At 42.5% G+C, this 24,223-nt stretch overlaps 2 protein-coding genes across 2 annotated transcripts in view; both read left to right on the top strand.

Moving 5' to 3' along the window:
• LOC103229510 (phospholipid-transporting ATPase ABCA3) overlaps positions 1 to 4,030 on the top strand; it is an 80,958-nt gene extending 76,928 nt beyond the window's left edge. The window contains exons 15-16 of the mRNA XM_073015711.1: positions 3,365 to 3,438; positions 3,836 to 4,030. Of these exons, the coding sequence (XP_072871812.1) occupies positions 3,365 to 3,438; positions 3,836 to 3,976 (215 nt within the window). The 3' untranslated portion in view covers positions 3,977 to 4,030. The remainder of the gene's footprint in view (positions 1 to 3,364; positions 3,439 to 3,835) is intronic.
• An 8,064-nt stretch (positions 4,031 to 12,094) lies between these two features.
• The window catches only part of UQCRC2 (ubiquinol-cytochrome c reductase core protein 2), a 30,350-nt gene continuing 18,221 nt past the window's right edge, over positions 12,095 to 24,223 (top strand). The window contains exons 1-6 of the mRNA XM_007987629.3: positions 12,095 to 12,442; positions 16,267 to 16,350; positions 16,449 to 16,598; positions 17,576 to 17,640; positions 21,513 to 21,569; positions 21,816 to 21,940. Coding sequence (XP_007985820.3) covers positions 12,410 to 12,442; positions 16,267 to 16,350; positions 16,449 to 16,598; positions 17,576 to 17,640; positions 21,513 to 21,569; positions 21,816 to 21,940 — 514 coding nt within the window. The 5' untranslated portion in view covers positions 12,095 to 12,409. The remainder of the gene's footprint in view (positions 12,443 to 16,266; positions 16,351 to 16,448; positions 16,599 to 17,575; positions 17,641 to 21,512; positions 21,570 to 21,815; positions 21,941 to 24,223) is intronic.

Consider the following 24,223-nt stretch of genomic DNA (forward strand, 5'->3'; position numbering starts at 1 on the left):
CTTTTCATCTTAGTTTCCACTTCGGTAGGCTGAGCAAAATACCACAGAAGGTCCTATTGTGTGTTAGGCTAAGGGGTTGAAAATTTGTCTCCTAGGCAATGGAAAATAGCAAAATTGATTACACAGTAAGAATGAAAATCAGGGTCAGGTACAGTGGCTCATGCTTGTAATCCCAGCACTTTGGGAGGCTGAGGTGGGTGGATCACCTGAGGTCAGGAGTTCAAGACCAGCCTGGTCAACATGATGAATCCCCATATCCATTAAAAATACAAAAATTAGCTGTACATGATGGCGTGCACCTGTGGTCTCAGCTACTCAGGAGGCTGAGGCAGGAGAATTACTTGAACTGGAGAGGTGGAGGTTCCAGTGAGCAGAGGTCATGCCATTGCACTTTAGCCTGGGTGACAGAGAGAGACTTCATCTCAAAAAAGCAAAAAGAAAAAATCAGAAAACAGATATGACATGGATGGTCAAGCATATGTGAAGAACGAGCTGTGTGGAAAAATTATCACCCCGGTGTTGGTCATAGTGTTTATGGTGTGCCCTTGACACATGTAGATGGATATGTCCATTAAGAAGTTGAATATTCACTTATGCGTTTGTGTGGCAAATATTTTTGAGGACTTGTTGTGTCAGAGTTCGATTTGATATGATCAATAAATCACTTTAAGAAAGCTCTATAGGCTAAGGCACAGTGGCTCACACCTGTAATCCCAGTACTTTGGAAGGCCAAGGCGGGCAGATCACAAGGTTAGGAGTTTGAGACCAGCCTGGCCAATATGGTGAAACCCCATCTCTACTAAAAATAGAAAAATTAGCCAGACATGGTGGCGGGTGCCTGTAATCCCAGCTACTCGGGAGGCTGAGGCAGGAGAATTGCTTGAACTCGGAAGGTGGAGGTAGCGGTGAACTGAGATCGCGCCACTGGACTCCAGCCTGGGCAACAGAGCGAGACTCCATCTTAAAAACGAAAACAAAAAGCTCTGCACACTTCAAGATAATACAGAAAAACAATTCAACAAAATCAGATAAACAATAAATTACCCAGACTAGTAACTTAATAGAAACATTGAAATTTCTTCTTAAAAAAATCAAACAGAAATCATGGATATGTAATATACAGTGAATAAAATGAAAAATGCAGTAGAAAGCATTAACAGCCGAACTTATCAAGCAGACAAAACTATCTCAACTCAAATAGGCTTTTTGAAAATATACAGTCAGACAATTAAAAGAAAAATTAAGAGGAATGAAGAAAGCTCATGAGATTTATAGAACAGCATCAAAAGAGCAAGTGTTTACATTATTAGAGTTTATGAGGAAGAAGAAAAAACAAATTGTTAGACAGATTATTTAAAGAAATAAAAGCAGAAGATTTTCCAAATATTAAGAAAAACATAAATATCCAGGTACAAGAGGATCACATATCTGCATTCGGATTCAATACAAACAAGGCTACATCAAGACATTATAATTAAAAGGTCAAAAATCAAGCACAAAGAGAGGATCCTGAAAGCAGCAAGAGAAAAAACAAAAGCAAATAACATATAAGGGAGATTCCATAAGGCTAGCCGCAGATTTCTCAGCAGGGACCTCATGGGCAAGGAGAGAGTGGGATGACATGTTCAAATTACTGAAGAGGAAAAAACCTGCCAACCAAGATACTGTATCCAACACTATGTTGAATAAGAGTGGTGAGAGAGGACATCCTTGTTCTTGTGCCAGCTTTCAAGGGGAATGCTTCCAGCTTTTGCCCATTCAGTATGATATTGGTGGTGGGCTTGTCATATATGGCTCTTATGAGTTTGAGGTATGTCCCTTCAGTATCTAGTGTAATGAGAATTTTTAACCTGAAGGGATGTTGAATTTTATTGAAGGCATTTTCTGCATCTATTGAGTTAATCATGTAGTTTTTGTCTTTAGTTCTGTTTATGTGATGAATCACATTTATTGATTTGCATATGTTGAACCAGCCTTGCATCCCGGGGATGAAGCCAACTTGAACATGGTGGACAAGCATTTTGATGTGTGGGTGGATTCAGTTTGCCAGTATTTTATTGAGGATTTTTGTGTTGATTTTCATCAAGGATATTGGCCTGAAGTTTTCTTTTTTTGTTGTATCTCTGTCCGGTTTTGGTATCAGGATGATGCTGGCCTCATAGAATGAGTTAGGGAGGACTCCCTCCTTTGGTCACTAGCCTACATGTACCTGTAGGAGGTAGCTGGAGACCTCTATTGGAAGGTTTCACTCAGTCAGGAGGAAAGGGATCAGGGACCCACCCAAAGCAGCAGTCTGGCTGCTTTTCGGTATAGCAGGTGTGCTGTGTCATGGGGGACCTTTCCTTGTTTGGACTGCCTGTATTCTTCAAAGTTGACAGGCTGAAGTGGCTGAGTTGACCAAACCACAGAGATGGCAGCTGCCCCTCCCCCAGGAACTTGGACCCATCTCAGGGAGACTCCAACTCACTGCCATTGGTTGGCTGGGATTCCAAGCCAGTAGGTCTTAACTTGTGACGTGATGTGGAAGTGGGGCCTACAGAATGTACTGCTTGGCTCCCTGGATTCAGCTTCCTTCCTAGGGATATGTACAGATGGACCTCCCACCTTGCCAAGGATACCAAGGCTGGAGTATATAAAACTCCTGGATCTCTGTGTATACCTGAGTGGATGCTCTGTCAAGACTTCGCACAGCTCTGTGTATCAGACCCAAGGCCCTGGTGGTGTGGGCTCACAAAGGGATCTCTTGAGCTGTGGGTTGCAAAGACCCATGGGAAAAGCATGGTTTCCTGGGCAGGGTCTCACAATCACTCGCTGCTTCTCTTGGCTAGGGGTGGGGGTTCCTTTGGCTCCATGGGGCTCCTTGGTGGGCCATCTCCACCCCGTGCTCTTCCTTGTTCTCCATGGGTTGAGTTTTTAGCCAAGTTGGTCCCAGTGTGAGAACCTGGATATGTCAGCTGAAGGTGCTAAATTTACTCACTCCTCTCCATTCCTCTCCATGAGTACTGTGAACCACAGCCACTTCTAATAGGCTGTCTTGGATTGGGTCCCTCTGCAAACATAAGACTTTTAGAAGGCTCAGGTTTTTCACATTGGGCATGTCAGCTGATAATTTATTGTACCTCAAATCCTGCCTTCAATAATTGCTATGAACTCCACATAATAAGGTGATTTCATGAGGAATAAATCTGCTGAAAGCATTAACCATGTCATGGATACCAAAGAGAGTGGGTTAGCCGGTCATATCTCCTTTCACATTGACCTCCTCTATTCACCCCTCCACAGTATATAATTAAATGTAGTAATATTTTGGCAATTTCAAATGAAGCCTGTAAGATTATTCACCTGTCCTATTTTCCTTTTTTAGGTAGTGTCTTAAAACATGAGAATCAAGGGATCCTTAACTACTACATTCCTAGCAAGGACAATCGCTGGGGAAAGGTGATAGTAGCAACCTTGCCCTTCTAACATTGCATGTTAAGAGAGCACTAACGATGGGGAGTATCTGGGATTTGGGAATGTGGAATGGGAAACTGGCATTGTTGGGGGAGTAGCACCATTAGGTTGCTTTTCAAACACCCCTAGAGTTCAATAGCTACAATTTCTTGTCCTGAATTCCATTATTACTCCATATCCATCAAGCAAATGGGAACAGAGAATGGCCTCCTCTCACTTTCTCAATTCTCTGTTCTTCCACCTTCTCACCTCTCCCTTCTGTACCTTCTGTCTTCCAACATACACTTGATAGGAATTGGGGGAGTGGAGGAGAGGCTCATCTGAGTTGGGGGCTGAAGGGGAGATTGCAATGGTAACTGCGTTTTTGTTGCTGTTGTTAAAGGTGTTTGGCATTTTGGAGCAAGCTAAAGAGCAATTTGATTTAGAAGACTATTCCGTCAGTCAGATCACACTGGAACAAGTCTTCCTGACCTTTGCTAACCCAGAGAAAGTATCCAGTGATGATGAAAACGAGGTGCCATGAGATTCATTTACAACCAGTGACCCTCGTGTCTTTCATAGATGACACCTGGATGCATAGGGGGACCTTCCTGTGCATGTATATCTTGGTGTAAATATATTTACATAATAAAGATTTTCCCAAAGAAGAAAGTTTGTCCCCTTCATTGCAGATTTAGATGAGCAACCTGTGTATCCAGCATGCTCAAATCCGAAGACATTTGGTGAAATTCCTGTTTTCTCTCCTTGAGATATGAAAGAGCAGCATTTGTCAGGGTTGGGACAGGAACCTGTTCCTGAGGGTTCTGGACATTTGAACAGAAAGATCCAGTAATGATGGAGCTGTCAGATGGAACAGCCCAAAGAACAAGAGCTTTATGTTTTAGCAGTTGAGCTATGGATAAGAAGAGCATAAGGCCTGGATCACATCAGCTTTCCCATGGATACACACACACACACCACACACACATTCACACTCACACACAGGTGCAGATATACATGCACATACACATATATCTAATATAAATCATCAATGTTGGAGGGCTGAGTTGGGTTACTATTTCAAACATCCAAAATAAAGTTCATATGCTTCAGTTGAAAGAGAATTTTTGCACCAAGAACATTTGGGATCCATGACCAGAAAAAAAAAAGATTATTTAAAAATAATGTGTTTTCTTTTCTACCATTGTCTCCCCTCTAATAAAGAAGAAAAGAAGAAGAAATAAAGTGAAGAAGAGGGACACGGAGATACTTTCTTCTGATTATTGCCTAGGCAGATACTTGGAGTCCTCCATAAATAATATGAGAAATCTAATCACCTCTTCAGGATTCATAGACAACTGAGTAGAAAACTAGGATGGTTCTTGTAGAATTGCAAGATGAAGAGAGTCTATAAGGCTGCTCTATTTTGGGGTGACTTGTTCAATGTTTTCAAATCCTTACTTGGATATTGTTGATTATAAAGTGACATCCACCAGATGCTTACTGTTTTTTTTTTTTTTTTTTTTTTTTTTTTAGATAAAGAGGGAATTTGAGTTTGTTTCTATGAAGTGTCTAGGAGTATAAGAAGTCTCCAATTAAAACAAAATTGAATTTATAGCTCTTTCTCTGGTTCATAGGCTATGCTCACCTGAGTGTAAATCAACAGAGGGGTTTGACTAATTACTAAAGCAACACTCACTGCAGTCTGCAGGTTGGCAGTGTGGGGAAAGGCTTTGGTTCTGGTTCAGCCTTTATATGGACAAGATGTCGTACAGGTTGAACAGTGCAAATACATCCATGGCGGCCATTCCCCTTGGAGTTCTTGATTAATGAGAAGACCATCTCATAATCTAGTACTCCTCCAAAATGAGTAGGCTCTGGAATTTCATTTCTAACTTCTTTATCCCCAAGATCATTAAAACTGAATTATGGAACCTACTATTCCAATGTCTTACAATAGATCTGGCAGCTATAATTCTGTAGCCCTTTAGAAGAAAATATCTCGGTAGGACTCTTAGAAGTATGGCCTGGAAGACTGCAGGTTTGCCATCTTATCCATGGTTGTCTAGTGGGATAGATGACTTGGGTTTTTACTTAATACAATTCTTGTAATTAGGTTAAGGTCAAGAATTGGTTATTGTCCTGAATTTGATGTCTTGCTAGAATATATGACTGCTCAGGAAATAATGACCATGTATGCCAGACTATAGGGAGTCTCTGAGCCCCAGATCCAACTGTAAAGAAATGGTTGAATTCACTTGAACTGGAGGCTCATGCTGATGAGCTTATCAACACCTACAGGTGAGTCATTATGCTGCTGCACCTTTTCTTGATGCTGCTAATGTTTGAGGTGCTTCCTTTTGTCCTTGCTGTTTGAAATGAAGCCCGTAGCAACACCTAGGCTCCTTTTCCCACAGTTAATTAATTATGAAACTGTCTAACGTTCTACTAGGTTTCAGATATGAATAATAAGGCAAATCAGTGTAGCTTCACATCTTTTGCAGAAATGCAACAATAAATCTTAGTTTTATTTGAATTGTAGCTTCTGAACCTCAAAAACTATCAGTTAAGAGAGAGTTTAGGATTGCTAAAGCAGCTAGAATTTGAAGAGCAGGGTGCTGGTAAAGAGGAAGCGAGGGCCCAGAAATTTGAATGGGGTTTGCTGTGAGTCATGAGCTGGCCTGTGCCATGTGCAAAGGGAGAAATGCTGTGAGGCCTATCAGAGAATGGCACCTGCTGGACTGAGAACTGAATGTGTTACTGGTGGAAGATAGCTGAGTTACTGGCGGTGAATCTGTGTGCAGCTGCAGCTACCTCAATTCTTGCCTCCTCAGAAGAAAGAATTCAACAGAGGGGCATAAGGCAGAAAAAGAGACCAAGGCAGGTTTCAGAGCAGGAGTGGAAGATTCTTTAAAAGGCTTTAGAACAGGATAAAAAAGGAAAGGGAAGTATGCTTGAAGAGACCCAACCAGGCACCGAGGTCAAGCGCCCTGTTTAACAGTGATCCTAGGACTGCTGGCCCCTTTCTCATGATTCTTCCCTTAGGGTGGGCTGCCCGCATGCCTGGTGCCCCTCTCACCCTTTGGAGGTGAGCATGCGCAGCGTGTTCAGGAAGTTGTCCACATGCCCATCTGAGGCTTTCTTCCCTGTTCTGGTGGAGTAACCTGGAAAGTCATACTCCGCCATTTTGTCTCTTAATGCACAGGCCCAGGAAGTTGCTTCTCCCTGGTGTCTGCATTCAGTTAACACCGTTAATTTCGTGCAACAGGTGTTGACTATCAGGAAATGGCCTCTCCAATTTATCGGTTTTTTTTTTTTTTTTTTTTTTTTGGTTTTTTTGTTTTTTGTTTTTTGTGTTTTTTTTTGAGATGGAGTTTCGCTCTTGTTGCCCAGGCTGGAGTGCAGTGATACAATCTCGGCTCACTGCAACCTCCACCTCCTGGGTTCAAGTGATTCTCCTGCCTCAGCTTCCCGAGTAGCTGGCGCCCGCCACCATGCCGGGCTAATTTTGTATCTTTAGTAGAGACAGGGTTTCTCCATGTTGTTCAGTCTGATCTCAAACTCCCGACCTCAGGTGATCCACCTGCCTGCGCCTCCCAAAGTGTTGGGATTACAGGTGTGAGCCACCGCACCTGGCCCAATTTATCACTTTTAGAGAGGCAATGTCATAACTGCCAAATCATCACCCGACATTCCTGGTGGGTGGGGGGAGAGCCCTGTCCTGCCCCGCTCATACCTGTCTAACTACCTGTAACAAACGTAGACAACAAACGTAGACCCGGAGTTTACATAGTGCAGAGAATGTCGGAATTCCTACTGAGCCACAGTAGAGACACCTTACTGAGCACCCCTTACCGTTATAACTCCAGAAAAGCCATGCCTTAAAAGTAAAGATCATGTCCTAGAATAAGATCAAAAACCTAAATAGACCCACCCTAACAAAGAATAAAATAAAAGCCTGACAAAATCAAAGGGAGCATGCGAAATATACGAAAGCTGGGAAAGACGTTTACTTCTGTGAACGTATCTGAGACAGGTCTCAATCAACATGGAAAGTTTACATAGCCAAGGTTAAAGATAAGCTCCTGACAGCCAGGTCTATGCCTTTCTCCAAAGATGATTTTGAGGGCTTCAATATTTAAGGAGAAAGGATTGATATGAATGAAAAGGAAGAAAATTTATTTCTTTATTTTATTTTATTTTTTTTTTTTTTGAGACGGAGTCTCGCTCTGTCGCCCGGGCTGGAGTGCAGTGGCCGGATCTCAGCTCTCTGCAAGCTCCGCCTCCCGGGTTCACGCCATTCTCCTGCCTCAGCCTCCCGAGTAGCTGGGAGTACAGGCGCCCGCCACCTCGCCTGGCTAGTTTTTTGTATTTTTTAGTAGAGACGGGGTTTCACCGTGTTAGCCAGGATGGTCTCGATTTCCTGACCTCGTGATCCGCCCGTCTCGGCCTCCCAAAGTGCTGGGATTACAGGCTTGAGCCACCGCGCCCAACCAGGAAGAAAATTTAAAATGTTAATTCCAGCTCTTTGGGAGGCCAGTCCAGTGGACTGGCCTCAGGACTTTGAGACCAGCCTGGGCAACATGGTGAAACCCCATCTCTATCAAAAATACAAAAATTAGCCAGATGTGGTGGCATGTGCCTGTGGTCCCAACTACTTGGGAGACTGAGGTGGGAGGACTCCTTGAGCCCAGGAAGTGCTGGAAGCACTCAAGCCTGAGTGACAGAGTGAGACTCTGTCTCAAAAAAAAAAAAACAAAATTTAAAAATATGTGGGTAGACAAGAGACAAAGGGTTGCATCCTCTTGAGTCTTTGATCAGCCTTTCACTGAATATACAATTTACATGTGAGAGGATGGGCAGAGGAATAGTCACTTATGTCATTGTCTGGCCCAGAGAATCTTCATTATTTTTACATAATATAATGTAAACAATAGGGCAGAGGAAGCAATCAGATACACATTTGTTTAAGATGGACTTTCAGTTCTGTCCTTTGTCCTGAACCTGTGAAAATAAGCTATCAGGCCTGGTGCAATGGCTCACGCCTGTAATCCCAGCACTTTGGGAGGCCAAGGTGGGCAGATTACCTGATATCAGGAGTTGGAGACCAACCTGGTCAACATGGTGAAACCCTGTCTCTACTAAAAATACAAAATTAGCCCGGTGTGGTGGCGCATGCCTGTAATCCCAGCTACTGAGGAGGCTGAGGCGGGAGAATCCGCTTGAAACCAGGAGGTGGAGGTTGCAGCGAGCTCAGATCGTGCCATTGCACTCCAGCCTGGGCAACAAGAGTGAAACTCTCTCAAAAATAAATTAAATAAATAAATAAATAAATAAATAAATATTAATTAAGCTATCAATTTACATTGCCAGGGTGAAATTCAACAGAACTGTTTTAGGGTAAAGATCTTCAGACGCGCATGGAATTTCCCTGCGGGCAAATTGTGAGGGGGGTTATGTAGCTTTTTATCCTTATAGCTGTCTTATTTAGGAATAAAACAGCAGGCAGGTTTGTCTGATATCATTCCCAGCTTGAATTTTCCCTTTGGCTTAGTGATTTGGGGGTCCTGAGATTTTGTTTTTTCCTTCCACACTTCCTAACTCATTTTATCTATGATAGAAAAATGCATGAATGGGGGAATGAAAAAGTTAAAGCCAATATCACTCTGGAACATAAATGCACAAATCCTAAACACATTAGTAGCAAATTAGGTCTAGAAACATATTAAAAGAATAAAACATCCAGACCAAGCTGGATTTATCAGGAAGGAAAGATTTATAATTTGAATCAATCAATATAACTGAACACAGTCTTAGAATGAAGACCAATCTGTTCACCTCAAAACATGGAAAAAGTATATGTTACCAAAAACAGTAATTATAGCATATTACAAATTGATGTGAACTTTCTTTTTTCCTTTTTCTCCCCTGAGACAGAGTCTCACTGTGTTGCCTAGGCTAGAGTGCAGTGGCGTGATCTCGGCTCACTGCAACTTACACCTCCCAGGTTCAAGCAATTCTCCCTGCCTCAGCCTCCCAAGTATCTAGGATTACAGTGACCCACCACCACACCCGGCTAATTTTTGTCTTTTTTTTTTTTCAATAGAGACAGGGTTTTGCCATATTGGCCAGGCTGGTCTTGAACTCCTGACCTCAGGTAATCCACCCACTCAGCCTCCCAAAGTGCTGGGATTACAGGCATGAGCCACCATGCCCGGCCCCGGGAATATTTCATCAGAGATAATACTTGACAGGGTAGGATTCTGAAAGGAATGGGAAGGAAACGCCAACATCGAAATTATGCATTGGAGAGCCATGATTAATGCCTCCGGCCCTAAGATGGCAAGGTAATGTTGTTCCCAAGTATAAACCCACATCACTTTCCTTTGGTGTGTTTTACTCCTACTGTTGCCTCCTTTCCCTTTACATTCTCCCACCCCATGCACAAACACACTCACCATGAGGGCTCAGGGTAGGTAGTTGGGCTCCATGGAGTCAAATTGGACTCCACGTTAACAAAACTAACAATTCGAGCTTTCCAGCAATGAACTTGTCTGCTCTTCCATGTCTACTCTTCCTGTCTGCTGGTTTCCACTTCCAGGGCTTTCAATGTGTTCTACACAGAAACCAGTTCAAGGACTGGGTTTTCTTCTGCAATAAAATGCTACAGCTGTGGCAGACACCTCCACTGTGAGAGCAACCATGGAATTGGCTAGGAAGTGACATGATGTGGAAGTGGTAGATGTGTCCACAAGATGGCACTCCTAATTTGTAGTTTAACGCTTAATAGGACCTTTTGCAATGGACAAACGGGATTTTATGATTTATGTAGCTGGTGTAAAACGGGATTTTATGATTTATGTAGCTGGTGTCATGAATTATGTTTCAAATCCTGCCACATTTTGAACAGAATTTATTTTTGCCCCTTTCCAATATTGGGTCATAACCTAAGAATGAGAGGACATTATAAGCAGGTGTGTGTGTGTGTGTGTGTGTGTGTGTGCGCGCGCGCACTTGAGCGTGGAGACTCGTGTGTTCCTCCTATCTGACCTGAACTGTTGAATGAAGTTACAATGACTGGACTCAGGGTCGCAGCTAACTTGGGAAATGGGATTTTGAAGTACTGGAAACAGCTTTGTATGCCATGTTAATGAACTTGAACTTTATCCTGAAAAACGTGGCTGTCACAGGTGGCTTGATCACAGCACTGCTTCCCAAATTTCACTCAATGGTACCTGTATAATACATTCATGATTTTTGCTGTATATCCGTATCATCAAGTTACTTAACGTTTTTACACCAACTTTTATTATTTTAATTAATGTACTTAAAGAGGAAATTCACTAGTAGCATTGCTTGTCTTAATCAAAATAAATATATTATTAAAATGGAACAGTGCTAAATAAGATGTACACATGGACATAGAGTGTGGAATGACAGACACTGGAGACTCCGAAAGGTGGAGGGGTGGGAGAGAGGTGACGATGAGAAAGTACTTAATGGGCACCATGTACATTATTCGGGTGATGGGTAAACTAAAAGCCCAGACTTCACCATTACTGCAATATATCCACATAACATAACTGTACTTGCGCCCCTTAAATGTATACAAATTTTTAAAAGGAAAAAAATGGAAGTGTTCACCTATGTACCAACTTAAAATCATCTCATGCACCACTAGTGTTAAGTCTACCACACGTGGGGAAACTGTATGGTACGAATTGGGTTGAGGGTGTCCCCAGCAGGCACAGAAATTGGGTACGGTTTTTAATGCCCGGACCTTAAATCTTTAGACAGCCCGAGTCCGTTGTAGGCCTGGAGCAATTCAGACACAAGGCAAAAAGGACCTAAATTTGCCTATGCCTTGTAAAGTGTACATCACCAGCCTTTCTGAAACTATTGTGCATACGAAATCATCTCAGGATCTTGTAAAAACACCGATTCGGATCCAATATGGGACCTGGAGTTTATACATTTCTAATCAACTCCCAAATGATATTGATGCTGATACTGTCGGTTTCCCAACCAAGCAACGTAGCAAGGTATGAAACTCTTAAGTCCCTAAAGGGCAGGGACCACGCCTCCCGCATTAGCACAGTACCTGGCCCAAGGCACTTTATGGGTTAACACTCGCTGAGGACCGGAGTGAACGCGCCCCCAGATCATCACGTGACTGCCTTTCTCCAACAGCCGGTTTCGGCTCACATAACACACCTACTGTCCAAAACATTTCTATTTTTCTCACACAAAAACTACAGTTAAGTTTTTATATTCTATGTAGCCGCAGCCTAGGACGTAAGTTCCACGAGACCAGAGACCTTGTGATGATTCCCCCAGGTTGCTGACCCTCCCGGTGTGTCCCGGGCCTGCTCTGGGGGACACAGCGGCGAATATGCTGAACAAGGGCCCTGTTTCACGGAGCTAAAGATCCAGTAAGGACTTCACCCAGCAAGAGGCAACTACGCTGGGCTTCGATACCCAGTACCTCTGCAGAAAGGCGAATGGCAGGAGCCTGCTAAAGTCCCCAATGTCCAAGGACGCGGAAACCCAGGGCCCCCAGTGCAGGTGTCAGTCCGAGGGGCGCCTGCGCAGTCCCAAGAGAGGCGCGTCCCATTGGACAATCCCGGACGGAAGAGCCCAAGGTAGCGGGGGGAGTTGTGACGGGCCGCTGCAGACGTACTTAGAAAAGGGGTGCATACTGGATATTCAGGCCAGGAGGAGAACGCAAAAAGCAGTGACGTACATTATCTTCTGCATATTTACTTGGGAAATTGTGTGTCTCCCTATTCTGAGTCTTGGAGGAATTGGACTGGTCCAACCTTCTGCAGGGAGCAGTAGAGCGCGGCAGTATAGAGAGTACCCCTCACGAAGGGGACGTGGGAAAGAGGTGGCGGGGAACGCTGGGAAACTCCCGGCCTCCGCCACCATCTTGCTTTCCTTAATCCGGCAGGACCGTGTGTCAGAACAATCTTGAATCATGAAGCTACTAACCAGAGCCGGGTCTTTCTCGGTGAGCTCAGGTGGCGGGTTTGGGAAAGGGCTGGGGACCAGTGTGTCGGCAAGGTGATACGAGGCGGAGGTGTCTGGTCTGGGGTCTGGGCCTTGGGATTCGGTCTGCCCTTCAGCTGAACCCTGCGGGCCAAGTGGGCTGCCGACTGCGTCAGGCTTTGGAGGCCCAGCTCATTCTGTGAGCAGAAGAGACCTAACACCGGGAAACCTGAAGAGAGGGGCAGGACGTGAGAGCGGAGTTGAAGCGACTCCCTGGAGAGACTTATGAAGGTCATTCCGGTACTCAAGTGCTGGAGAACGAGACCGCGAAACCCAGAGGGAGCGGGAGGACGGCATAGCCTTAGCCCCCAACCTTCACTTTATCCGCTGCAGCCTCTGCTCCTTGGTTTATCACGGAGCATCAGTTTCCCCAGCGAATAAAAGCAAAAGAAAGGAGCTCATGCAGATATAACACTTATCACAGTGCCTGGAACTTCATTCATTGTAAATTACTACGGTGTCTTAGTAGTCTAACGTTGCTTTTCTTGATCGTATGTTAGACGGTTCCTCCAAGATGTCTCTGTCCTCAGAAGCTCCTTACTTAAGTTTCCCCTTCAAGCCTAAATTAAACATAGCTGTCACTTGGGAAAAACTCACACATTAGGGTTATATCACGATGGGCCAGTGGTTATTAAGCGGGGTAAGGGGGGACACTTTTTAAAAATATATATAGCGAGGGACAGTATGCCCCCAGGGAACCGGTGGCGATGTCTGGAGACATGCTTAGTTGCAACAACTTGTAAAGAGGGTGCTATTGGCATCGAGAGGCCAGGGACGCTGCTAAACTTCCCCCTACAACAAAGAATTATCTAGCCCCAAGTGCCAGTAGTAGTACCTTTGTTGAGAAACCCCCCTAGATAGAGATGCAAAAGACCAGACCTGGGCATGGAATGTTCTTATGCTTTATGTTTACGTGAATGTGCTGTGGGCTGTATCAATTTAGGCTGTAATTGCATTAACCTTCCTGGTATACCTAGACACACCAGTGATTACCCTTTGAGGGAAGCATGGTTAGATTGGTAAAAGACCCCAAAATGTCCTTCTCCATTCTATTTTACAATAGAAAAAGCTCAGAGAAAACAGTTGGAGAGGCCCAAAGTAAACAAATTGCAGTAAACTTGAAAGCAGTTATTTATGTTTCTAATTTTAGCATTTTATATAGGAGAATAAGCTTGATATATCTTGTTATTGGAACAAAATAATTTAGTAATTGCATGACAGTTACTAGGATAATTTGCTGATTTGAATGGGACGATTAAGAAGCACATTTACCGGTCGGGCACGGTGGCTCACACCTGTAATCCTAGCCCTTTGGGAGGCGGAGGCAGGCGAATCAGTTGAGATCAGGAGTTCGAAACCAGTCTGGCCAACTTGGTGAAACCCCATCTATACTAAAAATACAAAAAAAAAAAAAATTAGCCGGGCGTGGTGGCGGGAGCCTCTAATCCCAGCTACTCGGGAGGCTGAGGCAGGAGAATCTCTTGAACCCGGGAGGCGGACGTTGCGGTGAGCAGAGATCGCGCCACTGCACTCTAGCCTAGGCGACAGAGCGAGACTCCATCTCAAAAAAAAAAATATATATATATATATATATATATATATATATCCAACAAAGTGTCACTATTTGGGCACATTTGGTTGGAAAACACCTAAAGTCTCACTTGGTAGCGGAACTATAGATTATTCATGTTTGAATTGCTATGCCCGTATACCTTAAAGTTTACTTTTTGGAAAATCATAGGCGAAAATTACAAAGAAGGTTAACTATACCATACCCAGCAAACTAAATTGATGATGATAAAGCAAAGCTAATTGTAATTCGTAACTGAAAAGCAGTACTACAAGCAAATGATAACCAGCAGCCAACCTAGTACAGCAGTAGTGCTGGATGTACAACAACTAGCCTTCTGGACAGCACAGAGTGGAGTCCTTGCAGCCTGTGCGGGGATGTCTGGGAAACTCCAGCGACGTGTTCATTGGGTCTTGGGAGCACCAGGTTTTATTCACTCATCATCTCCTCGGATAACCTCATGCACTTTAGTCATAATCAGAATGATTTTTATGGCATCGTATAACATTTGCCCAAACAAACTGAGTAAAATGAGTGCATTTGGGGTCCATTATCTAATATCTAATGGGACCCTTTTACCCTACCAGTAACTGCATTTTATATATTGAGAATCCGCCGTGGTTGAAGCCATTGTTAATCTAAGGATGATGTACATGTCATAAATGTTTTATTTAGTCAAAAAAGGTAAGACGTTTGGTTGTGTGGTCTTAATGCAGCACATGAGAGTGAAGATACAATGGAAAATATTGAGGACTTGGAGGAAGTTGCTGTATAGTTTGTTTTTTCTTTTCTTTTTTCTTTTCTTTTCTCTTTTTTCTTTTTTCTTTTCGAGTTTTGCTCTTGTTGCCCAGGCTGGACTGCAATGGTGCAATCTTGGCTCACTGCAAACTCCGCCTCCCGGGTTCAAGTGATTCTTCTGCCTCAGCCTCCCCAGTAGTTGGGATTACAGGCGTGTGTCACCACGCCCTGCTAATTTTGTATTTTTAGTAGAGACCGGGTTTCTCCATGTTGGTCAGACTAGTCTCGAACCCCCGACCTCAGGTGATCCACCCACCTCGGCCTCCCAAAGTGCTGGGATTACAGGTGTGAGCCACCGCGCCCAGCTGCTTTGTCTTTATTTAAAGTTACTAAGACGATTAAGGAGATGAAACCATTTCAATTGGAAAATGGACTGAACGGGTGAGATTCATTGGGCAGATAAAAGAAGCAAGAAGCTGAAACCTATAAAAGGTTGTGGAGGCAGGCTGGGTGTGGTGACTCCCACCTGGAATCCTATCACTTTGGAAGGCCGAGGTGGGTGGATTGCCTGAGCTCAGGAGTTGGAGACCAGCCTGAGCTACATGGTGAAATGCCATCTCTACTAAAATACAAAAAACTAGCCAGGCGTGGCAGCATGTGCCTGTAATCCCAGCTACTTGGGAGCTGAGACAGGAGAATCGCTTGAATCCAGGTGACGGACATTGCAGTGACCCAAGATTGCACCGTTGCACTCCAGCCTGGCACACAGAGCATGACTTGGTCTCAAAAAAAAAAAAAAAGGTTGTGGATGGGGCGATCTGACGCTTTTTCAAAAAATGCCAAAGCTTTAGAGCTACAAAGAATGATTAAACTTTTATAAGGTAACTGAAAGTTAAGAAAATACAGCGATTCTTTACATCATAAACAAATAAGCATCAAGAATTCTATAAATCACTAATAAATAGAGGTTTAAGAATGGCTCGGGTAAACAGGTGGGTTAATAAGTTATGCAGCTAGGTGGGGTGCAGTGGGTCATGCCTGTAATCCCAACACTTTGGGAGGCCAGGGCGGGCGGATCACTTAAGATCAGGAGTTCGAGACCAGCTTGGCCAACACAGTGAAACCCCCATCTCTACTAAAAAAAATACAAAAACAAAAACTAGCTGGACATGGTGGCACGCACCTGTAGTTCCAGCTACTTGGGAGGCTAAGGCAGGAGAATGGCTTGAACCCAGGAGGTGGAGGTTGCAGTGAGCCGAGATTGCACCACTGCACTTCAGCCTGAGCGACAGAGGGACATTCTGTCTCAAAAACAAACAAAAAAAAAGTTATGCAGCTAAATCCTCCCATGGAGGTGGTTATTGCTGCTTTTACCCCTGAACACCCTTTGTTGCTTGGGTACCCTAAGGTACCATGCTTTTATATAAAGCACTGTTCTTGTAAGAAATGTGTGTGACCTGTGTTTTTTTTGTGTTTAGAGATTTTATTCCCTCAAAGTTGCCCCCAAAGTTAAAGCCACGGCTGCGCCTGCAGGAGCACCGCCACAACCTCAGGACCTTGAGGTTAGTCCCACTAACTTGCTCGCTAGAACCCATACATGCCTTACTCTCTTTGGTAATATGCAGACATTCATTATATCTCTACTTTATTTTAAATACAGTTTACCAAGTTACCAAATGGCTTGGTGATTGCTTCTTTGGAAAACTATGCTCCTCTATCAAGAATTGGTTTGTTCATTAAAGCAGGCAGTAGATATGAGGACTCCAACAATTTAGGAACCACCCATTTGCTGCGACTTGCATCCAGTCTGGTAAGTATCTTCATTACCTCAAGTGTTTGGAAATGCTGTGGGTATCTTGGTCCTGTGTAAAAGAAAAACTAAAATCAAAGGCTTTATATTTGCTTCCTTGACCTGCCATAACAAATTACCACAGACTGGGTAGCTTAAACCAAATAAATTTATCCTGTCACAGTTCTAGAGGCTGGAAGTCAAAGTCAAGTTATCTAAGCCAAGCCAAGATATCAGCAGGGCTGTGATCCCTCTAAAGGTTCTAGGAAGGCACAAATCCTTCCCTGCCTGTTCCTAGCTTCCAGCAGTTGCCCACAACCCTTCACATTCCTTGACCTGCAGCTGCATCACTGCAGTCTCTGCCTTTGTTGTCACATGGCCTTCCTTCTGTCTGTGTCCACATTTCCTCCTAATAAGGATACCATTTATATTAGATTTAGTGCCCACCATAATCCAATATGATGTCATCTTAAGTACTTAAATCTGCAGAGACCTTATTACCAAATAAAGTAACATGCAAACATTCTGGCTGGACATAAATTTAGAGGGGAACACTGTTTAACCCAGTACAGTCCTTTAATGTAAAATGAGAAACCACAACATATTTGCTGCAGAGAAGCACTAAATTAGTATCCATATGAACGTTGATATTAGAGCATAAGAAATCAGTAAACAAAATTTTAAAACGAAGTGCCATAAATTGAAAGAAAATTAACTTTTTTTTTTCCCATATGCAAGTCTCTTTCAGAATAGACTAGTGAATCCAGTAAGCTTGTGTTTGACAGTGGAAATTTTATATGAATGTACTTAATATAAAAATCTATGCTTAAGCTTTTTGTTGAGCCTTGTTTTATAATTCTTAACTAAAAAGGATGCAGGAATTTAGTAAAATTCTTTTTAAATCTGCTCATAACAGACAACAGATTTTGACATAGTGTGATGTTTAGCAAACTTGGCATTGAAAAACTACAAAGATAATCATTCTTTTCTTTTTCAAGACGACAAAAGGAGCTTCATCTTTCAAGATAATCCGTGGAATTGAAGCAGTTGGTAGCAAATTAAGGTTTGTTAAATAAGTAATAGAAAATAGTGAAAATGCCAGAAAATATTCAATTGTAAGGGAACTTTTCTCTGTTATCAAGGAGGTTGAGGATTTCTTAAGTAATACAAGAAGGAAAAGACTGATGAGTTTGAGTACATCAAAATTTAAAACATCTTTATGTCTTAAAGTAAAAATTTAAGTAACTGACTGGGAGTAGATAACTGCAATATATAGGCATACCTCAGAGACATTGCAGGCTCTGTTCCAGACCACCACAAAATATCGCAGCAAAGCAAGCCATAGGGATTTTGTGGTTTCCCAGTGCATATAATAGTTACGTTTACACTATACTGTGGTCTACTAAGTGTACAATGACATTTTATCTTGGAAAAAAAGTACATAACCTTTTAAAATATTTTATTGCTTTAAAAATGTTAACAATTATCTGAATCTTCAGCAAGTCATAATCTTTTTGCTGGTGGAGGGTCTTTCCTCCACGTTAATGGCTGCTGACTGATCAAGGTGATGGTTGCTGAAGGTGGTGGTGACTAACAATTTCTTCAAATCAGACAACAATGCAGTTTGCTGCATTGATTGACTCTTCCTTTTATGAAAGATTTCTCAGTAGCATGAGATGCTGTTTTTAGCCATTTACCCACAGAACTTCTTTCAAAATTAAAGTCAGTTGTCTCAAACCTTACCACTTTTTTATCAACTGAGATTATGTAATATTCTTTGTTATCATTTCAACAATGTTCACAGCATCTTCAACCAGGAGTAGATTCCATCTCAAGAAACCCACTTTCTTTGCTCATCCATAAGAAGCAGTTCCTTATCTGTTCAAGTTTTATCATAAGATTGCAGCCCTTCAGTCACATCTTCAGGCTCTACTTCTAGTTCTCTTGCTCCTCCCACAATATTTGCAGTTTCTTCTCCCTCTGAAGTCTTGCCCCTCAGAGTCATCCATGAGGGTTGGAATTGGCTTCTTCCAAACTCTATGTTAATGTTGATACTTTGACATCCTCCCGTGAGTCACAAATGTTCTTAATGGTGTCTAGAATGGTGAATCCTTTGCAGAAAGTTTTTTAATTTACTTTGCCCAGATCCATCAGCGTCTTCACTGTCTGTGGTAGCTATAGCCTTACAAAATGTATTTCTTAAATAATAAGAGATGAAAATAAAAATTACTCCTTGATCCATGGGATGCAGAAGGAATGTACTATTAGCAGCCATGAAAACAGTATCAGTCTCCTTCTACATCTGCATCAGAGCTCTTGGGTGACTAAATGCATTGTCGGTGAGCAGTAATATTTTGAAAGGAATCTTTTTTCTGAGCAATGGGCTTAAAATACTCCATCAACCATGCTATAAACAGATATAGTGTCATCCAGGCTTTTTTGTTCCATTTGCAGAGCACAGGCACAGTAGATTTAGCATAATTCCTAAGGGCTGTAGGATTTTGAGAATGGTAAATGACCTCAACCTAAAGTCACCAGCCGCATTAGTCCCTAGCAAGTGTCTGCTTGTCCTTTGAAGCTTTGAAGCCAGGCATTGACTTTAGCTATGAAAGTCCTGGATAGCATCTTCTTCCATTGTAAGGCTGTTTTGTCAACATTGAAAATCTGTGGTTTAGTGTAGCCACCTTCATGGATGATCTTATGTAGATCTGGATAACTTGCTGCAGCTTCCATATCAGCATTTGCTGCTTCACTGTGTACTATTATATTAAGAAGATGGCTTCTTTCCTTAAAGCTCATGAACTAACCTCTGCTAGCTTCATACTTTTCTTCTGCACCTTCCCTCTCTCAGCCTTCATATAATTGAAGAGTTAGGGCATTGCTTTGGACTAGGCTTTGACTTAAGGTAATGCAATCTATCCAGACCACTAAAACTCTCTATTATCAGCAATAAGGCTGTTTTACTTTCATATCTTTCATGTGTTTGGTGGAGTAGCACTTTTAGTTTTCTTCAAGAACTAGACTGGTGCAAGAGGCTTAGCTTTTGACCTGTCTCTGTTTTTAACATGCCTGCCTCACTTCCTCAGTATCTTAATCCCTTCTAGCTTCTCTTTTAAAGTGAGAGACATGAGACTCTTCCTTTCACTTGTATACTTAGACATGAGACTCTTCCTTTCACTTGTATACCCATTGTCGGGTTATTAATTGGCCTAGTTTCAATATTGTTGTGTCTCAGAAGTAGGAAGGCCCAAAGAGAGGAAGAGAGACTTGGGGAACAGCTGGTCAGTGGAACAATCAGGACAGAAACAGCATTTCTTTCTTTCTTATTTATTTATTTATTTTAAAGACAGGGTCTTGCTCAATTGCCCAAGCTCTAGAGTGCAGTGGTGCAGACATATCTTATTGCAGCCTTGAACTCCTGGGCCCAAGCGATTCTTCTCCCTCAGCTTTCCAAGTAGCTAGGACTACAGGCACATGCCACCATGCCCAGCTAATTTTTTATTTTTTATACTGGTGGGGGTCTATGTTGCCCAGACTGATCTTGAACTCCTGGCCTCAGGTGATCCTGTCACCTCAGCCCAGAGTGCTGGGATTACATAAGTGAGCCACCACACCCAGCCCAGATTTTTTATATATTGTGTTGTCAGTGGTAAAAATGATAAAGAATGTCTCATTCTGCCGACAGGATTATAAATTGGTACAACCACTTAGGAAAGAGTCAAGGAATGTCTAGTAATACTGAAAAACCCCACAGTTTTTAATCACATGCGCAAAGGTATTCTTTATAAAGACTGGAAATGATCTAAGTGTCCATCTTTAGGGAAATGGGTAAAGTATGACAGTCATGATGAGACCACTACATGGCCATTACAGAATGAACTAGATCTATACATCAGTATAGCACAGCTGAAGGGCAAAATAGTGTGTGAACAAGCAGGTTTCAAGATTTTTTTAAGGTATAGTTTTTAAAGCAGAAAAATACCATGTAGTGCTTATGATTGTGGTTTCCAGAGTGGGAGAAAGTGAGGGAATTGGCCTTGGAAGGGTACGAAAAGATCTTCAACTTTATTTGCCATTTAAAAAAATTGTGGTCAAATGTATACAACATAAAATTTATCTTCCTTTTTTTTTTTTTTTTTTTGAGACAGTCTTGCTGTGTCGCCCAGGCTGGAGTGCAGTGGTGTGATCTTGGCTCACTGTAACCTCTGCCTCTCGGGTTCAAGCGATTTTCTTGCCTCAGCCTCCTGAGTAGCTGGGATTACAGGTGCACGCCACCACACTTGGCTAATTTTTGTATTTTCAGTAGAGACCATGATTTCCCTCTGTTGGCCAGGCTGGTCTCAAACTCCTGACCTCAAGTGATCTGCCCACCTCAGCCTCCCAAAGTGCTGGGATTACAGATGTGAGCCACTGCGCCCAGCCCAAATTTATCATTTTCTTAAGTGTGCAGTTGAGTGGCGTTTAGCAACTATCACCAACATTCATCTCCAGAACTTTTCTATCTTCTCCCACCTGAAACTCCGACTCCTGTTAAACAATGGCTGCTCATTCTCCCCTCCCCTCAGCCTCTGGCAACTGCCATTCTCTTTTCAGTCTCTACAAATTTGACTACTCCAGGTACCTCATAAGTAGAATCATACAATATTTGTCCCTTTGTGACTGGCTTATTATACTTGGCATAATGTCCTCAGGGTTCATCTGTGTTGCAACATGTGACCAGATTTCACTCATTTTAGGGTGGAATTATTTGCTGGTTTTTAAAAAATTTTTAAATTTTAGTTGATGAGTATGTGGAGTTTTGTTGTATTATCGTTCACACCTTTTATACTTCAGAAATTTTTTTTCCAAAGGAATTGGTTGATACAACAGAAGATTATAAGGGAAAGCTTACTATCCTGATTCAGATGATTTACTGTAGTTTATTTTCCAATTCAGTGTGACCGCAACAAGGGAAACCATGGCTTACACTGTGGAATGCCTGCGGGGTGATGTGTAAGTACCTGTGTGTGTTTAGGACTTCTGCTTTGAAAGAAATGCTAAACTGCTCACTTCTAGTCTTTGTAATGCATCCTTATGACCTCTGACTTCCATTTTGGATTATTATTCATAAACTGCTCATAAACACTGTGCTTACCACAAGGCCTAAAGTTTCACATTGAAAGCATTACAGCTATGTGGAATCTCAAATGTTAGTTTTACATTTTTGACTCGTAATTCTTATCTCGATGTCTTCTGTAGTGATATTCTAATGGAGTTCCTGCTCAATGTCACCACAGCACCAGAATTTCGTCGTTGGGAAGTAGCTGACCTTCAGCCTCAGCTAAAGATTGACAAAGCTGTGGCCTTTCAGAATCCGCAGACTCGTAAGTACATTTCCAGATCACATTTGTTTCTAAGATACTGAGTTTTTTAGAAGATCAATTTATAGAAGAAAAAAAATGCTGTCAAAATTTATTTTTTTATTTTTATTTATTTATTTTTTTGAGACAGAGTCTCACTCTGTCACCCAGGCTGGAGTGCGGTGGCACAATTTTGGCTCACAGCAACCTCCGCCTCCTGGGTTCAAACAATTCTCCTGCCTCAGCCTCCCGAGCAGCTGGAATTATAGGTGTGCACCACCACACCTGACTACGTTTTTGTATTTTTAGTAGAAACAGGATTTTGCCATGTCAGTCAGGCTGGAGTTCAGTCTTGAATTCCTGGCCTCAAGTGATCCACTCATCTCAGCCTCCCAAAGTGCTGGGGTTATGGGTGTGAGCCACTATGCCTGGCCAAATGTTTCACTACTTGAATTTGAAAATGTATTTTTCAAAAGTTTGTTATTTAGATACGTTATTCTTTTGTTTCTAAACATTTATAACCATTTTTCATGTTCGATGGTAAGTAAATTGTAGGATCCTAGAAGTTTTTCCTGTTTCCTTCCCGATGTTTTGTTTTTGTTTGTTTGTTTTTGAGACAAGGTGTTGCTTGTTGCCCAGACTGGAGTGCAGTGGCACGATCTCACTGCAGCCTGAACCTTCTGGACTCAGGTGATCCTCCTACCTCAGCCTCCTGAGTAGCTGGGACTACAGGCACACACCACCACACCCGGCTAATTTTTTTTTTTTTTTTTAATAGAGATGAGGTCTCACTATATTGCCCAGGCTGGTCTTGAACTCCTGGGCTGAAGTGATCCTCCCACCTCAGCTTCCCAAAGTGCTGGGTTTACAGGCGTGAGCCACTGTGCCTGACCCCCAATCATTTTTAAGAGTTGTTTTGCTTACACCAAATTCTGCACCAGTTTATTGCTGCTGCTATTATTGCTTACTGTTGTATTGCTATTATTGTTTAGCCATCTGCTCTTTATTGAGTCTTTCCAAAGTAAGTAACTTAATTTTTTTAAGTAGGAATCTTTTTTGCATTCATATTTTATGTTTATATAATGTCTGATTATATAATCTTGACAAGTACAACTGGTAATACAAGTCTATAAACAAGTGCCGCTGACTCCTGGGAGTCATTCAACTTCTGGTGGGAGCAGAAATGTGCAGGTAGAGCAGAAATAGGTCAACTCAGTGGCTCAGCATGGGACAGGCTCCCCTCCACATGCTGGCCTAGTGACTGATGTTATTTCATGGTGATGCTTGGTGTCACAGAGGAGCGTGATCTGTGTTGCTCAGGATTTCTACTGAAGAAATAGATAGAATAGTACAATTTTAGAAAAGATGACCTGTGTGTCCAGAGTGGCTTCTTCCCCACTGGCGGCAGTGAGACACCAGCCTGCATCTATTCTGTCTGAACAGTTACTGTGTGGTCTCCTGGCTGGTTTCTGCCTCCAGATTTACATCTTGAGTCCATCTCCCACACGGCAATTACAGCAAGCTTCTGACATGAAAGTAAGCCTTCTTATTAGCTGTGGGATAAAGTCTAAACAGCATATACGTATATGGCCTTGCGTGATCTTACCAGCCCACTTCTCTTACTTCGTGCTCTACCCTCTTCTCCTCCCAGCTGCAATTCCCATTTGAATCAAATTATTGTTATACTTTATGCCTTTGTTTTGTCTGCTTCCTACGCCTAAATTGCTGTTCCCAAATGATTTCCCCTGGGAAACACCAGCTCATTCTGTAAGATGGATCCCACATATGACTTGTATTAATTGTTTTCTAATTCCCACTGCCCTTCCCTTGTACCTCTATTGCACTTTTGACCCACTGCCGACGTTGCACCCATAATACTTTATTTCACAGGTTTTCCTCTTAAAATGTGAGGGCAGGCCTTGTATGTTCCACATCTCTGTATTTCTAGCATCTAGCGTGGTGCCTCTCATAGGGAAGTTGCCAGGTAATGAGCAACTGAAGGAAACACTGCAGGCAAAAAGGCATTGAAGCAAGAAAGCAGGGAAAGCACCAAGCACCACGGAGGAGTAAGTCCCAGTGGAAGCTCACTTTGGTCCCCTGAAAGCTACCTGACAACCTCCTTATTACCTAGAGAGGAAACCTAGAAGTAAGTAAAATTCAGATTAAATGACTTATGCTAGGTCACATGGCAAGATGACAGCAAAACCATAACTAGATGGGGACTTCCCGAAACCCAGGCCAATATACCTTCCCAGTGATACCAGCTAGGTTAAAGTTAGAAAAGTGGTTTAGGTGGACTCCAGTATA

Source organism: Chlorocebus sabaeus, chromosome 5 (genome assembly GCF_047675955.1).
Source record: "Chlorocebus sabaeus isolate Y175 chromosome 5, mChlSab1.0.hap1, whole genome shotgun sequence".
Lineage (NCBI taxonomy): Eukaryota > Metazoa > Chordata > Mammalia > Primates > Cercopithecidae > Chlorocebus > Chlorocebus sabaeus.